This window comes from Dipodomys ordii, unplaced genomic scaffold, assembly GCF_000151885.1.
Source record: "Dipodomys ordii isolate 6190 unplaced genomic scaffold, Dord_2.0 Scaffold142, whole genome shotgun sequence".
Classification (NCBI taxonomy): Eukaryota; Metazoa; Chordata; class Mammalia; order Rodentia; family Heteromyidae; genus Dipodomys; species Dipodomys ordii.
This window is the reverse complement of record NW_012267358.1, coordinates 937,293-955,080: the sequence shown is the minus strand read 5'-3', so window position 1 is coordinate 955,080 and position 17,788 is coordinate 937,293. Positions and strand designations below refer to the sequence as shown.

Below are 17,788 nucleotides of genomic sequence, written 5' to 3'. Positions count from 1 at the left end.
TGTGTGTGTGTGTGTGTGTGTGTGTGTGTGTATGTGTGTGTGTGTCTGTTGGTCCTGGGGCTTGAACTCAGGGCTTGACTGCTTTCCCTGTGCATTTTTGTTCAAGGCATTAATGCTCTACCACTTGAGCCACACCTCTACTTCTGGTTTTTTGCTGGTTAATTGGAGATAAAGGTCTCAAGAATTTTCCTATCCAGGCTGCCTTTAATCTGTGATACTTAGATTTCAGCCTCCTGTGTAGCAAGGATTACAGGTGTAAGATACTGATGTCCCACTTTATTTGCTTTTCTTTTTTCTTTTGCCAGTCCTGGAACTTGAACTCTTGCTCTGGGTACTTTCCCTAAGTTTCTTTTTGCTCATGGTTAACACTCTGCCACGTGAGCTACAGTACCACTTCTGGCTTTTTCTGTGATTAATTGGAGTCTCACTGAGTTTCTTGCCTGGGCTTGCTACAAACCTCCATCCTCTGACCTTAGCTTCCTGAATAGCTAGGATTACAGGTGTGAGCCACTGGTGCCCAGCTTATTTTTCCTTTCTTTTCTTTTCCCTCCCCTCCCCCCCCTTTTTTTCCCCCCTCCCCCCCCCCCCCCCCCCCCCTCCCCTCCCCTCCCCTTCCTTTCCTTTCCTTTCCCCCTTTTTTTAAGGCCAGTCATGGGGTTTGAATTCAGGGCCTCGGCACAGTCCCTGAACTCTTTTGCTCAAGGCTAATGCTCTCCCACTTGAGCCATAGCTCCACTTCTGGTTTTCTGGTGATTCATTGCAGATAAGAGTCTCATGGACTTTCTTGCCCAGGCTGACTGAACCTGGATCCTCAGATATCAGCCTCCTAAGCAGCTAAAATTACAGGCATGAGCCACCAGTGCCCAGCTTGTTTTTGTTTTTGTTTTTGAAACAGGCCCTTGCTATGTAGCCTAGGCTATCCTAGAACTTGCTTTAGAGCCCAGGGTGACCTCAAACTCATGATCCTCCTGCCTCAAATTCCCGAATGCTTAGATTATAAGCATATACTACTCTGTCTATCATTACAAGACTTAAAAAAATCTGATAATGTAAGCAAGGAATACATAAAGTTTGGAATATTTATTGGAAAATGTCTGAAGATATATTATAAAAATCATACTTTTTGAAATAAATTTTTCATTGTTGACTGAGACTTGATATTATGCTGGATTTACTAGTAAAATCATTAAATGTGGTCATTCCTCAGTGCACATATGCTTTAGTTGATAACAACCATTTGAGACATCAAATTGGATTGGTAAAAGAATAATGTATATGCATATGAGAGAGAGGGAGTGGGAGTGGGAGGTAGGTTGTTTTTTATTCTTTATTCCATAAGGATGGAAATAAAACCCAAACCAAGAAAATGTAAGAATAAAATGGTTAGTCCTAAATGAAGCAATAGTAGTAATATAAATTAACTCACGGACAAAATTTGGGGATATAGATTGTTGCTGAATTTATTGTTGTGTTGACTAGTATAATTCTTTACTTTTTTTTGCCAGTTCTGGGGTTTGAATTTAGAGTTGAGGCACTGTCCCTAAGTTTCTTTTGCTCAAGACTAGCACTTATGGTTTTACTGTTTATGTGGTACTGAGGAATCGAATCCAGGGCTCCATGTTTGCTAGGCAAGCACTCAACCCAGCCAATATGTTTATTTTCTTTAAAAGGAGTTAAATATTAAACCCATTATTGTGTGTGTGTGTGTGTGTGTGTGTGCGCGCGCGCGTGCATGAGCGTGCGTGTGCATGTATGCTGTTACTAGGGCTTGAACTCAGTTCCTGGGCCCTGTTCCTAAGCTTTTACACTCAAGGCTAGTGCTCTGCCACTTGAGCCACACCTCCACATCTGGCGTTTTGGTGGTTAGTTGAAGATAAGTGTCTCAGAGTCTTTTCTACATGGGCTGGCTTTGAGCCTTTATCATTTAAAAAACAAAAACAAAATGAATACTCTGTCCCACAGATGTTTCCATATTCATTTTACAAATGAGAAATCTATAGTGCCCCTCCCTTACTAAATGTTATTATTTTCATGCTGTTTCTGAGTTACCAGGCTACTAGGATTGGGGTATTTTCTTCCCCTGACTCCTATTCCCAGGGGTTGTGGCCTTTTTTGAGTGGTTTAGGTGACTGAATAAAGAGCTGTTTTCCATTAGGACTTTTAGAAGACTCTGGTTGAGGAGGATAGCAGGAGTGATTCTGTTTCTCTGTCATTCTTGCACTGATTTGCTCTTTTCAATGGTGAGTGTTTATTTGTTAAGACTGAACACATTGACATCATGCCTTACATATCTCATAATTAGTCGCGAAGCTCTTTGGAAAGAAGGAAGAGCATGCCTGGCAGTGGGAGACTGTCTCCTAGTAGAAGATCCTTAGCTATGGGCCTGTCCTATTTACCCATTTGTCAACACTGTTTAGATTCTCACAGGCAGCATTGTTCCCAGAGTTTTTTTTAATTGTGAAAATACTGTACAGAGGGGTTACAATTACATGGGCAAGATAGTGAGTACATTTCTTATCAAGCATTGTAGCCTCCTCCTTTGTTTCCCCTTCCCATCCCTTCCCATCTCACCCCCAGAGTTTGTCTTTCTCTGCTCTCTAGGTTCCTAAATCAACCCTTAGCTCCTTTTAAGGCATTTCTCTTATCCTTTCCCTCTCCTAGGTCCTTCACATCTCTCATATAACTGGCTCTTTTGTATCATTGTGTAAGTACTTAACCAGTACTGCATGCCTCTAAGTCACTAAATCATTTCATACTTTCTCAGTGTCTCCCCCATGCCATGACAGATGTAAATCACTAGGGACAGATTGGTGAGTAGGTGTGACCTCTGACTTTATAGAGTTTATTGCCTTGACAAAAGACAACTAATAATAGAAATATCTAAAAATATGGTAAGTGCTCTGAAGGGAGAGGTATGGCATGCTATGAAAGCACTTACTAGGAAGACCAGACCTATTCTGATTACTTAAACTTGAATTTAACTATAAGTTGGGATCAGTCAAGGTGATAGTTCCAGTTAAAGGGATCTGTCTGTCTGTCTGTCTATCTATCTATCTATTATGAAGTCTTGAGTCAGAAGTCAGGAAGTTCCATTCAAAACCTATGGGGTTCAGTGAGCATGATGATGCATACCTGTAATCCTTGCTACTCAAGAAGTTGAGGCAGGAAGATCACTGTTTAGGGTTATCCTTGGAAAAGTCAGCATAAAACCCTATCTAAAAGAAAATCTAAAAGCAAGAAACCTGGATTTGTAGCTCAAGTGTTAGAGAACTTGCCTATGCTTATAGGCTCAGAGTTCAATTCCCAGTTAGAAAATAAAGAAAAGAAAGTGCATGAATGACTTTAGGTGAAGTATTGAGTATATGTAGAGGAGGAGAAGGTATGTAGGGACCAGAATGGTATTGCTCATAGGGTATTTAAAAACTTAGAATCTAAGTTTACTTTATTTTATGTGTTTATTTGGGAGGAAGGTAGTCCTGGAGTTTGAATTCAGGATCTTGCACTTGCTAAGCAGGCTCTCTTACCCTTTACTACTTGAACCATATCCCCAATTTTCAGATTTACTTAAAAAGTAATGAGCTTAGCTACTTAGATGGCTGAGATGAAAGGATCATGGTTCAAAGCCAGCTTGAAATGTTCAGATTTACTTAAAAAGTAATGAGCTTAGCTACTTAGATGGCTGAGATGAAAGGATCATGGTTCAAAGCCAGCTTGGTCTCTTAGACAAATCTGTGAAACTCTTATCTCCAATTACTCACCAAAAAGCTAAAATTAGAGTGGTAAGCACTAGTTTTGAGCAAAAACCTCAGGAACAGCGCCTTGATCCTGAGCTCAAACATACACACACACACACACACACACACACACATACACACACGGTAATGATGTTATATTTAAATATTGTAAGTGTGGGGCTTACATGATGAGTTTTATATTTTGGAAAAAATAGTGTGGGAATTACGTTAGGAGACTAAGTGGGTAGAGGTGGAAATCAGTTAGCAGGCTATTGTTTTCTGTGATCCAGGCAAAAGGTGATGCTACTGCTTGGATAAGGACCTGGCAATAGAAATTGGTGGAAATAAGTATATGCAAGAGATTTAGGAAATAAAGTTGGTGAAGTAAGTATGAGAATTGGAGAAAGGAGAATAAATATTGACTTCCCCATTTCTGCTTACTAATTGGAGAAGCACAGGAACATAATCAAATTTGAGGGAGTTTGGTTATGTCAGATGAGATTATCATAATCAGGAAATTAAATACAGAAGATTGAACCTCAATGATGAGTTCTGAGTCTGACTTACAAATTTGGGAATAATTGAATCTAGAGAAGATAGAGCCAGGAGTTTAGACAAGATTGTCTAACTCGACCCCTTCCAGCTGGGCTTTTTTAGCATGTAACATGTATGCTTTGTGTGTACTACTTTGTGTGGGAGCTGGGGGACCTAGGGTTCTCACTCAGGGCCTGAGTTTTGTCTCTGAGCATTTTTGCTCATGACTAGTCCTCTACCACTTGAACCACAGCTCCACTTACTACTTTTGGTGATTAGTTTCCTTCCCAGGCTGGCTTTGAACTGTGATTCTCAGATCTCAGCCTCCTGGGTAACTAGGATTATAGGCATGATCCGCCTGTCTGAGCTTCTTAACCCCACATGGCACTCTCCTATCCATCTCAATCTGACTTACCACTCCCCTGGTATATTGAAACAGATCTTGCAAGCTTTCTGATTTCCACTTCCTCTCAGATGGAGAAGGATCCTGCATCCAGCTTCTCGTTAAACATTTCCCCTTGCTAATTCACATGCTTGTGTGCTTCAGCATCTCCAGTTCTTTTTTAAGCAATCTGAATTCCACTTAACCAGATTACTCTCTCCTTCAACATCATCTCCAATCAATGGAGGAATTCTGTCCTTAATAGCTTTAGTGTACTCAATTTACCTTTTTCTTCTATCTGTATTTCCACTATTTCTATGTTGATCTTTATGTTCTGTCACCTCGACAGCTACAGACAGTTACAGACAGTACAGTGAAGTGATTGAGAGCATTAATCTCAGGTACTTGTGGCTTGTGTTTGTTATCTTAACTACTTAGGAAGCTGAGATCTGGAGGATCATTATTTGAAGCTATCCTGGGCAAAAAATCTACAAGACTTCATCTCTAAAATAACCAGCAAAGATGGGGGAGAAGGATGTAAAAGGTGACATTGATCAAGATGCAGTGTGCTTATAACCTGACTTGTGGAATTGAAAACCCTTTGTCCTACTACTTAATAAAATTTAAATAAAATATCAAAAATCTTGGCTGGAGGCATGGCTTGGGTGGGAGAACACAGCCTTAAGCAAGCAAGGCAAGTGAGAACAAGACTTTTAAGTTCAAACCTTGGTACTGGCATACACATAAAAATGACCACTGAGTCTGGAGACAGACTACCTGGTTCTGCCGCTTACCTGTGTATATCTTTACTTTCTACATCTAGAGAATAGAAACCATCACAGTTACTACTACACTAGGATATTATAGAGTTTAATAGGTTTAAAACATGAAAGTCAGTTAAAACAGTGCAAAGTTTGCTATTATTACTATATTAATTCCTTCTGAGTAATTCTCCACAAAGCTTTATTTTATGCACATATTCCATAGCATTGAAAAGTTTGTGAATGGACTCCTCTACAATTAGGACCAAATCTAATTCATCTTTGGTTCCCGATCACAATGTAGGTTCTCAGTCAGTGATTTTTCTTGTGCTTCCTCGGGCTTGAGCTCGTGGCCTGGGTGCTGTCCTTGAGCTTTTGTGCTCAAGGATAGTATTCTACGACTTGAGCCACAGCTCCACTTCTAGCTTACTAGTGGTTAATTGCAGATAAGAGTCTTATGGATTTTCTTGTCTGGGCTGGCTTTGAATTGCAATTCTCAGATCTCAGCTCCTGAGTAGCTAGGATTATAAGTGTGAGCTCCTGGCACACAGCTTCGCTCATGATTTTTTTCTGAATGGAGAAAATTGTTTGAACCTCAGTTTCTCTCTGTGTTAAGTCTGTATTTGAGCAATTGCTCCACCAAACAGAACCATTGCAAGGATGACATGGGAAGACTGGTACTTGGAAATTCTACAGTTCTATTAAATTGTGAGGGGTTCAGAATAGCTTGAAGAATGGGACTACTCTGGAACTTTGTAAAACTGGTTAGCACTTTCTTTTACTTTGGACACTAATTGGAGACTGTGTTAGACATCTCAGCTTATATTTTTATGGGTCTTTTGTTGGATTCAGATGAAGAGAGAAATATATATAATCACATTAAGATATGGAGCTCAATAATTTCCACCTTACTGTCCACAGAACTGAGAATTCAGGGTTCAATGATTGACTCTCCAAAGGAACTTACCAGTCTTCATTAATTTCAGGAATCTTTCTGAACCTGTCATGACGTATAAGCTTCACAAAGAGCTGGTCTCTGCTGCCAGTAAGTATTAATGTTTCTAGTTCATTGTGTGTTGTTCTGGTGTCACAGGAAGATTTACAGTAATAAGCTTAGAAAAATGTTTGAAGATTAAAGCCCCATAAGCATAAATGCAGATTTTACCCACTGCCAAATGAGTATATTTCTACTTGCTAAGTCAAGAATTGGATAATTTTTTTCATAAATTGTTGTTATTTGAGTGGATTACATGAAATTGGCTAACTTGAGAGTGTAGACCTGGATAGGTAGATGGATGGATAGATTGATTTATTGGTTGGTTGGCTGATTGTTCTTCCCTCTGTATAAGAGCACTAGCTCACATTATCTCAGGTCAGCAGAGTGGTTATATGACAGCTGCCATTTCCACTTTCCTCAGCACTTTGCCCTCTCAAATGATCCCTTATCTATGAACAATGGTAGCCCATTTTCTAGATGAGATAATCGAGAAGGCACATGGGCAATAGGGCATATAGAATCACACCGCCTGCAAGATGAAGAAGCACAAGGAGATTTGGCTGATACTACCGCTGTGGGCCTGGCTCTCCTACCTGGACACAACTCTTTCCCTGCATTGCAGTCTTTGTGGCCTCTACTGCATCTTTGTTGTTGAGGCACAGTAGCTTCAAAATGTGCTTCTGGGTTGGTCAATGGTTATCACCAAAACCCAGAGGCATACTGTCAGTCAGCTCTGTGGGAAGGTGGGTGGGAAAGGGTTTCCTGTTGGAAGTTTACAATTAGCCATAGTTCTATACACCTCTGAGACTGTCCTTCATTTTTTCATCTGTCTTCTATTTCTTCATCCTTTTAGAACTATTTCTTTGTTCTTATTTTTCTTTTTGCCTTTTTTTGAATATTTCTCTTCATTTCTTGGTGTCATTGCATCTCTGTGATTGTTTATTTCTCTGTTTCTCCTCATCTTTATGACTGTCCCTGCGGGTCTTTTCTCTCCACCTGTGTCTTTGTGTATGTTTATGTGGTGTAGGCATATTCGTTTGCACAATTGTTTGTTTAATTGCCCAGAAAGCCAAACCCTCTCTCTCCTTGTTCTTTTTGACAGAGTCTGACAACCTGGATTACCGGCTTGGAGCTATTCATGCTCTAGTATATAAGCTACCAGAAAAGAACCGTGAGATGCTGGAACTTCTCATAAGACACTTGGTCAAGTAAGTTATTGCTAGGCTTTCAGAAAGAGTTCCTATTGGTGGACTAGACCATGTGGTAGAATTATACAGAAGCTGGTCTGCAGATGTTTGCATGCTTCCTTTCAGTCTTTGTGTACCTGGCCTGCTTCAGTTGAGGGGTAACACTGAATTAGAAGAAGACTGTCTAGTCCACATGCTGTACTTTCAGATAAACCTAGTTTAGAATCTACAACAAATAATTATATTACTTAGTTTTCTAATCTAAGGCCAGTGTCTCTGGTCTCTGGTCCTGTTTGTTCATACGCACATGGAGAATTACAGTGCCTATCATGGAGGTAGTATCTGGATTAGAATGAACACAAATAAAGCACATGACATGCAGGAGGTTCTCAAGAAAGGAGAGTTATAGTTGGGTACCCAGGGCTCACTCTTGATATCCTAGCTACCAAGGAGGCTGAGATCTGAGGCTCATGGTTCAAAGCCAGCCCAGGTAGGAAAAGTCTCTGAAACTCTTATCTCCAGTTAACCACAAAAGTAGAGCTGTGGCTTATGTGGTAGAGTACTAGCCTTATGCAAAAAAGCTCAGAGACAGTGCCCAGGCCCAGAGTTCAAGTCTAAATACTGGCATGCACACAAAAAAAGAAAAAAAGGAAAGTTGTTAAGATTCTGATCAACTTCCTGCCCTGGTGTGGTGGGGAGATCAGACAGAAGCATTCCAGTTAGAAGGCCTGGCAACACACTCTGAAATAGGCAGGTGAAATGGATACATAGGCTCCATGATGCTGTGAGTAAAAATGATTTTATGTGGCTCAAGAAAATTCAGAAAGCACTCTGTCCAGGAGCTAACAAACCTAGGTTCCAGTTTCCATTGTGCTGCTACCTTATTTGGTGGACAGATCTCTCAAGGACCTTCTAGGTATATAAAATACAAATGTATGTATTTATCAAATAAAGCTATCTTCACATTAAAAGTGCAGTAATGATAGTTATAGAAAGGAGTTGTCATTCAACCAAAGATGTATTTGTATTTTTTTGGGAGAGGCAATCAAATTTCTAAAATTCAAGCCTTTATTAAAAGTGACCTTCTTGGTTTCTTCTGCTTATCCAGTGCTCTGCTTACCTGGACCTCAGGTTTTCCTGTGATTTCAGTTATCACCAAGGATCTGATCCAGCTCTGACTTCCTAAGATTTTCTATTTTGGTGCCAGTACTGGGGCTTGAACTTAAGGCATGGGCATTGTCCCTGAGTTATAGCTCCACTTTTGGCTTTTGGTGGTTAATTGGAGGTAAAAGTCTCACGGACTTTCCTGCTGAGGCTGGCTTCAAACTGATCTTCAGATATTAGCCTTCTGAGTACCTAGGATTACAGGTGTGAGTCACCAGTGCCTGAACTTAGATGTTTTTATACGTCTGTACCAAATGAGTATTAAATACAATGGTATTTATAATAATCAGAATGAACAAGAATCAGAACAATAAGGGACATTTTCTCTCTCCAGAAATTGTTTCAAGTAATACCAGTAAAACTCCAAAAGTCAGCAAAGAAATTATTTGCACTTTCATTTGAAGTTGCCCTGGGGAAAAAGACTCTTGGTTCAAGTTCCATGTCTATTTCTAACTTGTCATGTGATATAAAGCATGGTCCCCTTGCCTCTTTGTTTCCTCAGTTTGAGGACACTGGATCAGCTAATCTCAAAAGTCTCTTTTAGTTTGGCTTTTTAAGTCACAATATATGTCAAGAACTAACATCTCTTGAGAATACCCATGCTGGCATTGAGTGACAGGGTATCTGCCTCTGTCACCCTAAAGCTGGCTACCTGGCTTACTTAACAATCTTTGTCGTCAAAATCCCTGAAATGATGGGTACTGATGGCTTATGTCTGTAATCCTAGCTACTCAGGAATGCAGTTCAAAACCAGTCCCAGCAAGAAAGCCTATGCATCTGTTATCTCCAATTAACCACCAAGAAGCCAGAAGTGGGGCTGTGGCTCCAGGGTCAGAGTTCCAACCTTGCACAAAAAAATAAAAACAAAAACAAACAAAAAATCTCCGAACAACTCAGAGACAGTACCCAGGCCCTGATCTCAAGTTCCAGTACTGCACACAAATAAGAAAATTTCTGAAATGAAAAATCAGAACAGCTAGATAGTAGAAGCAGGAAGATATATTCCCTTAACTTTGTGAAAAATACTCGTTCACTCAGTAATAAAATGCAAAGTAAAATTACGCTGAGCTAACATTTATTGACAAATTCCTTAATAACATTCTCTGTTCATGAGAGCATGGGAAAATAGGCATTGATATGTTGTTGTAGTCATTCACTATAGTCCCAGAGGAGGAGACTCAGCAGTAACATATAATAACCAATAATCTGATTATTGGTATCTACCCTTGGCCCTAGCAATCCCATTTTAAAGCATTTGCTCACTTCCACAACCACTGAACATATGTAAAAGATTTGTCATGGCAGCATTATTTTAGATTGGAAACAATACTAGTGTGTAACCATAAGGATTTGCCAAGCAAAGCAGGATGTATTTGCCTTCATTTTCTACTGCCCTCATAGTAGTATTATGCAGTCATTAAAAAAAAAATAGATTGAGAAAGATCTCTGTGAAGTTTGTTTTAGTTGTAATTTGTATGATGCATTACATATATGAAACAAGCAACAAAAAATTCAAAGTGTAAACCAGATAATATCATATCCTAGCTTTTTTGGTAAAAAAATAAGAAAAATAAAAATATGAATATGCACAAATATTTACCCATTTTTGATGACCAAAGCACAATGTGGTTAAAAAGCAAAACTTAGTGATTCCAAAAGTTAGCTGTAGTTAACACATGACCCAGGAATTCTTCTCCAAGTTATATATACCCAAGATAAGTGAATGTGTTTCCATATGTGGTTTATCATAGATATTATGGCAGCATTATTCATAGTTGTTCAAAGGTAGAAACAACCCAAATTTCCATCAGTAGATCAGTGGATAAACATGTGGTATATTCCTTCAATGGGGTAGTATCTGGTCATATAGGAGATTGAGCTGCCAGTACATGCTATAGCATGGATAGCCTTGAAAACACATAGACATATGTATATGACTGTATTCATATGAAATGTCAACTCTACAGGGACAAAAAGTCAATGAGTGGGTTCAAGGGCTGGTAAGGGTGGGAATATATGGGGAGTGACTGATAATAACTATGGAGTTTCAAGTTCTTACGGAGTAATGAAAACTTCAGGAATTAGTGTGTGAGTTTGTACTGCTCTGTGAATATACTAAAAATCATTGATTCATACCCTTTACAAAGATATAGAAAATATGACTGAAGAAAAATAATGAAAATGCCAACTAGGAGTAGATGGAAAATAGTTTGGAGAGGATAGGGATAATAACTGGATATGTTCAAATTAACTCTTTAAATTGTACTATTCAAATAATAATATTGAATACTATTTCTAGTAATGTTATCTTATATTCAAATAACTTTCAAATAATCAATGTCATTTGTAATAATATTAATGCTATTATATATTGTTAACCACTATTACTTCTAATATTAATATCATCATACTTTTTTTTTTTTTTTTTGGTCCGGTTGAGGGCCTGAACTCTGGGCCTGGGCACTGTCCCTCAGCTCTTCAGCTCAAGGCTAGCGCTCTACCACTTGAGCCACAGCGCCACTTCCGCCTTTTTTCTTTTTGCTAATATGGTGCTGAGGAATCGAACCCAGGGCCTCAACCATGCAAGGCAAGCACTCTACCACTGAGCCACCTTCCCAGCCCCCATCATACATGATTAGATAATCAGTATTATCTATATTATTATATAAATTGCTATTTCTAATGATATTAATGTTATATTATTATATAATAAAATTATTGCTAATAACATCACTATATAAATATAGTTATTATTTTATAGGATACAGTATATATTTCATTATATATAATCAATGAAAAATATAATAATAAAGTATACACAGATATATTTACATATAATTATATAGTATTATATAACATAAACATATAATGAAATAATAAAATATTATTAAATACATCACTATATCACAAGTAATATTAATATTTTATACTAAATTCCCCAAATAATATAAAATAGAAAAGGAAATCTTATAAGCCCTGATTCTGAGTAGGAAAAAACAAATGCTTATCTGCTTGAGAGCAGAATTACACAGAGAACTCAGTTGTTTCAAAGAACTTCTTCTCATGGTGGACTCATCCTAAGTGAGATGGACTAAAACCAAGGAGAGCTGCAAAGAAGTTGTTTCTTAGGGTTTGTTTGTTTTTTTGTTTTTGTAGGTCATTAAGCTTGAACTCAGGGCCTCAGCTCTGTCTCTGAGCTTTTTTGCTCAAGACTAGTGGTCTACCACTTTGAGCCACAGTTCTTCTTCCTGTATTCTGGTAGTTAATTGAAGATCAGAGTTTCATGGATTCAAACCATGATCCTTAGATCCTTAGCCTCCTAAGTAGCTAGGATAACAGGTGTGAGCCACAGGTGTCCTGCTGCAAACAAGTTTTAAGAATCATTCAGTTTGGGCTGGGAAGGTGGCTCAGTGGTAGAGCACTTGCCTTGCATGGTTGACGCCCTGGGTTCGATTCCTCAGCACCACATAAACAAAAAAGAAAAAAGCCGGAAGTGGTGCTGTGACTCAAGTGGTAGAGCGCTAGCCTTGAGCTGAAGAGCTGAGGGACAGTGCCCAGGCCCAGAGTTCAGGCCCCACGACCGGACCCAAAAAACAAACAAAAAAAACAAACAAATAAAAAAACAAACAAAAGAATCATTCAGTTTATTTATTAGTAGTGGTGTAAATTATGATGTGAAACACATATACATCTCACAGGGATAGAACCAAAAAGTAAATATATTGATACTAAAGAAGCCAAGACTTTTCATATAAGAAAAAATGATCTAGATGCAAAACTAAATGTGTAAACAAAAAGTTCTGTCATATTAATGTTACATTGGAAATGTCAGTATGGAGTCCTTATGAAAAATAAAAACACACAAAAACTCTCTCTTTACTGACCTACCTTTGCAATAATTCTTCCTAAAAATGGCAATGAACACACTCATGCTCAGCTCTTGGCTAAATATTATTCTTTTTTGAAAAGATCCAGAGAGGCTTAAAGAATGAGTGTCTTATTCCTAGTCTAGGACAAGGAAAATGCAAGGTGAGCCTTGGATAAATTGTACCACAAAGCCGAGCTGACATATGAAATAGGACCACATCCATAAGGACACAGGAACCTCCTTGAAAGGGCTGCCCATGGTGGCATTTGGTGAAATATCATGTATTTTATTTTAACACATTATATAAATAAAATTAATGAGGGATTGGTAAAGGAAAGAAAGCTCTTATTATTATTTTTTTTGACAGTACTCAAGGCCTCACACATTCTAGGCAATCACTCTATCACTTGAGTCACACCCTCAGTCGTTTTGTTTTTAGTATGGTTTCTGGATAGAGTCATATGTTAATATGTTACCTCTATCTTCTGAGTAGCTAGGTTAGTAGGCCTGGTTTGTTTCTGAGGTAGAATCTCATCACCTTATTCTTGCCTGGGCTGGCCTCAAACCACTATCCCCCTGTCTCTCTCACAAGTAGCTGTGATTACAAACATGCACCAACATGCCTGCTCCCTAAAGCTTGTTATCATAGAAAAACACCAGCTGGAAAACATAGGAGGAAAGGTGAGTTCCTACACTATCTTAGGTATTGATCAAACCACTGGATAAAAGGGTAATGGGGAAAAGTATATTCTTTTAATTTTGGTGTACTGTCCAATGATTATTAATTACACATGGAAAGCATTGATCTTTACATTGAAGCCATGAACTTTACATGAATCCACATTTGAAAGACAAAGCTGCAAAAAGACTTTTTCCTGTGACATTAGAGAAAGTTTGAATGTAGGCTACATGTTTCGTAATATAGAATTGCTGTAAAAAAATTTCAGTGTGAAAATGTTATTGCAGTTTAGTGGGAAAATTTGCTTGGTATTGTATTTCAATACTAATGTGGGATATGTAGCGTGGAAGAAATCTATATTCAAAGGGTCCACAAAAAATCTACAGAGAGCCAGGAGCCAGTGGTTCTTAGCTACAGTCCTAGGTACTCAGGAAGCTGAAATCTGAGGATTGAAGTTCAAAACCAGCCCAGGTAAAAAGTCTGAGAGATCCTTATCACCAATTAACCAGCACAAACAGTTGGAAGTGGAGCTGTGACTCAACTGGTAGAGTATCAACTTGGAGTATAAAAGCCAAATGAACACACACACACACACACACACCTGAACCATGTCATTTCCCCTTGCTTTACTTTTTTATATGTTTGCAAACCTTTATTACCAAAAGTTGTATGGAAAATGTAAATGTAAAATAAAGTTTGTTTTTTTTTGGGGGGGGAGATTTACCCAGTAGAAGCAAATTTACATGCTTTCAAAATTCACAGAATTATGCTGCCTGCCAGCTCCTGCTTTCATAATCTATATAGTGATTATATGTATACCTTTGTAATATATTCATGCATCAGGCCTTTTTTTCTAGGCTAATGGCAGGTAGAAACAAACTGACCACAGCCAATTTTGGGTCCTCAATTATCCAGTTCTTTTTGGTACCTGTAGCTTCCATTAGTGAGAAACAGGAGAACAGTAAGTGTCACCTCTCTGGCAATCTCACAAGCAGGGGAAGATTATAATGGAAGCCAGCCTCAGGCCTAATTCTGCCATTCAAACATCCATTTATCAACAAGCCAGCCCAGAAAAGAGTTGTATAACCTGTTCTATAAATTCAATGGAGTCCCATTTCTGTCTCCTTTCAGAGGCTTTGACAACATCGTTTGTGAGGTTCACTTGAGGCAGATGTGCTGTGACAAAATAGGAGTCAGGCATTGAAATCCTGTGATCTAGTAAGGACTCCATCATCCTAGGCCTACCTGCCATTGGGAAGGTTAGAGCCATTAGTCTCACCAGATCCTTCATGTTGTAATTACAGCACTTGTATTGTTTGAAGTAATATTATGCATTGTGGGAATTAGAAAATACACATATGCAACAAAATCATAAGAGCATGGAAAGGTTCCTACTGGAAATATAATACATGTTTTCCAAGTCTTTCTGTGTGTGTTTGTATGTGTGTGTCTGTGTGCCTGTGTGTCTGTGTCTGTGACTGTCTTTAGGTATATCTATGAATTTATATATATTTTTAAACTTAGTTTTATTATCAGGGAGATGTACAGAAGGCTTACAGTTACATATGTAAAGTAGTAAGTACATTTCTTGTTGAACATTTAACATTTTTTATCAAGATGACGTTATGATGTTCTTTATTTTTGGCAGTAATCAGAGTTGAACTCAGAGTCTGCCTCTACTAAGCAGGCACTCCTGCACTTGAGCTTTGTTGCCAATCCCTCCTAATCCCCGTCCTTTTTCTTTCTGCTTTTAGTTATTTTTCAGATAAGATCTCAGGGTTTTTCTCAGGGCTGGTCTTTGATCTTTAACTCCTATTGTTGCTTCCCAGTAGCTAACACGACTCAAGTATACCACTATATTGAGCTTATCAGTTGAGATGTGGTCTCAAGAACTTTTTGTCTAGGCTGGCTTCAAACTGATCCTCCCAGTCTTTGCCTTCTGTGTGACTGGGATTATAGCATCCCCAGGTGATTGAGGAACACCATGATTAGCCTACTTTTTTCAATTCAGTTCTTTCTACCTTTCCAGATCATATTGACATTTGCCTATTCCACTCAAAAAGTGCTATTTGAGCTGTACACCTATGGCCCATGTCTGTAATCCTCACTACTCGGGAGGCTGAGATATGAAAATCATGTTTGAAGCCAGACTGGGCAGGAAATTAACCACCAATTAACTACCAAAAGCTGTAAGTGGAGCTATGTGGTGGTGTAAAGCTAGCTTTGAGCACAATAGTTCAGGAACAGTGCCTAGGCCCTGAATTCAAGCCCCAGATTACCACACAAAAAAGTGCTATTTGTAGGTATTTTTCTGAGTCAACATCGGACCACACATAGCCTCACTGTTCATGCGCCTCCCCCCCCCCCGCCCCATTTATGTAGATTGTTGCTTATTAGAGTTTTGTTGTTCTTATTGCTGGGTTTTTTAAACAAAATCTCACTATGCAACCCAAGTTAACCTTAAACATGTGATTGTCCTGCACTTCTGCCTTCTGAGTGCTGGGATTATAGGCATAAGCCACTATACTTATTGTATACTTAACTAGTTTTGTCTTATTTTTTAGCTCGTTTTTCTATTGCCAATGCCTACTACACTGCTTGTAAAGCAGAAGTTACACCTAAAGGTGAAAAGAACTAGGTACCGTAGCTCATAAGTATAATCCTAGCTATTTAGGAGGCTTTTTGAAGTCAGTCTGGGCAGAAAAATCCAGAAGATGCCTATCTCCAATTAACCAGCAAAAAAGCCAGAAATGGAGGCATGTGAGTGAAAAAGCTGAGTATTCTGACCCGGAGTTCAAGCCTCATTACTAGCAAATGAATGAATGGGTGAGAAATGCATTGAAGTTGAACTAATTTTGAGCTAGAAGGTATCAAAAAGGACGTGGTTTGTCTTAAGTTCCATGACATCTGAAGATGCCTATTATTTATTTGTCTAACTCACATTCACATTGAACAACGTTGTCTTTTGCACCCCTATTCCCAAGAGGCTTTGGAGTATCTCTGTTATTTCTTTTTTCTTTTCTTTTTTTTTTTTTTTTTTGGGTCCGGTTGTGGGGCCTCAGCTCAAGGCTAGGACTCTACCACTTGAGCCACAGCGCCACTTCCAGCTTTTTTCTTTTTGCTTATGTGGTGCTGAGGAATGGAACCCACGGCCTCTGGCATGCAGGGCAAGCACTCTACCACTGAGCCACCTTCCCAGCCCCTGTCTCTGTTATTTCTTACCAGTCCATATGTTCTCTCTCTCTCTCTCTCTCTGTGTGTGTGTGTGTGTGTACTGGGACTTGAACTCGGCCTCACCTGTTTGCCCTTAGCTTTTTCCCGCTTAAGCCTACTTACTGTTCTACTACTGAGCCACAGCTCCACATCTGGCTTTTTGCTAATTAATTGGAGATAAGATATTTGTATGCCCAGGCTGGCTTTGAACCATGATCTTCACAACTCTGTCCTGAGTAGCTATGATTACCAGAAAGTGTGCCACCAGTGGATCTGTCCCAAACATATATAAGCAATGAGAAGTCATTTTTACCATCTATCATGTTAATTATCAAAACTTTCAGTAACTGGAGATGAATTTATCTAAAGCTTATTGCAGCCTCTCTGATTCTAATTCATCTTCAGTAATCAGTGTACAAACTCATGGAGTATGTACTTAATATTAGAATATGGCAATTATAACTGCCCTAGAGTACTTCAGCAAAATAGTTTTCATCTTTCATCACTTTTGGAGCACTCCTTTTTCTCTAGTTGCTATCTGCATTCTGGGTGCATCTTTAAATCAATGGTTCCTTAAAAATTACTGTGGTCAGACAGCTGTTTTGAGATAATTATCATCGTTTGTGCCTGCTTGTATTTGGTAATAGCTGTTCGTATATAGTCATTTCAGTGCAATTATGTTCATTGTTCAGTTCATTTTCAATTTAAAATGTCTTTAAATATTACAAGATGATTTGACAATGAAATTATTCTTTCTTAGTTCTACATAAAATAATGATGTGGTTGCAAATGATGGCATTGATGAAGTTTAGGACTTCAAACTATGTTGAAGTATTTAAAGTGAATGACAGGTAATACAATGTTGGATGACCAAAGCAATCTGCCCTTTTGCAAGGGTGTCATTCTTGCAGAGAGGCTGACCATTCATGGTACTTATTCATTCTCTCCATTATTGTCTTTCTTTTGGTGGAAATTGTTATTCACGTGGTTTTGAGTACATGTCTACATTGGGCTCATCATGAAGAACCTTTTTATTTATTTTATTTTATTTATTTTTGTTGGTCGTGGGGCCTGAACTCTGAGCCTGGGCGCTGTCCCTCAGCTCTTCAGCTCAAGGCTAGTGCCTACCACTTGAGCCACAGCACCACTTCCAGCTTTTTTCTGCTTATGTGGTGCTGATGAAACAAACCCAGGACCTTATGTATATGAATCAAGCACTCTACCACTGAGCCAACTTCCCAGCCCATGAAGATCCTTTTTTTTTTTTTT

The 17,788-nt window shown here is 38.8% G+C and overlaps 1 protein-coding gene across 1 annotated transcript in view; it reads left to right on the top strand.

The window, feature by feature from the left end:
* Window positions 1–17,788, top strand: part of Ophn1 (oligophrenin 1) — a 303,705-nt gene that overhangs the window by 209,472 nt on the left and 76,445 nt on the right. Inside the window, exons 16-17 of the mRNA XM_013031646.1 lie at window positions 6,398–6,456; window positions 7,511–7,616. Coding sequence (XP_012887100.1) covers window positions 6,398–6,456; window positions 7,511–7,616 — 165 coding nt within the window. The remainder of the gene's footprint in view (window positions 1–6,397; window positions 6,457–7,510; window positions 7,617–17,788) is intronic.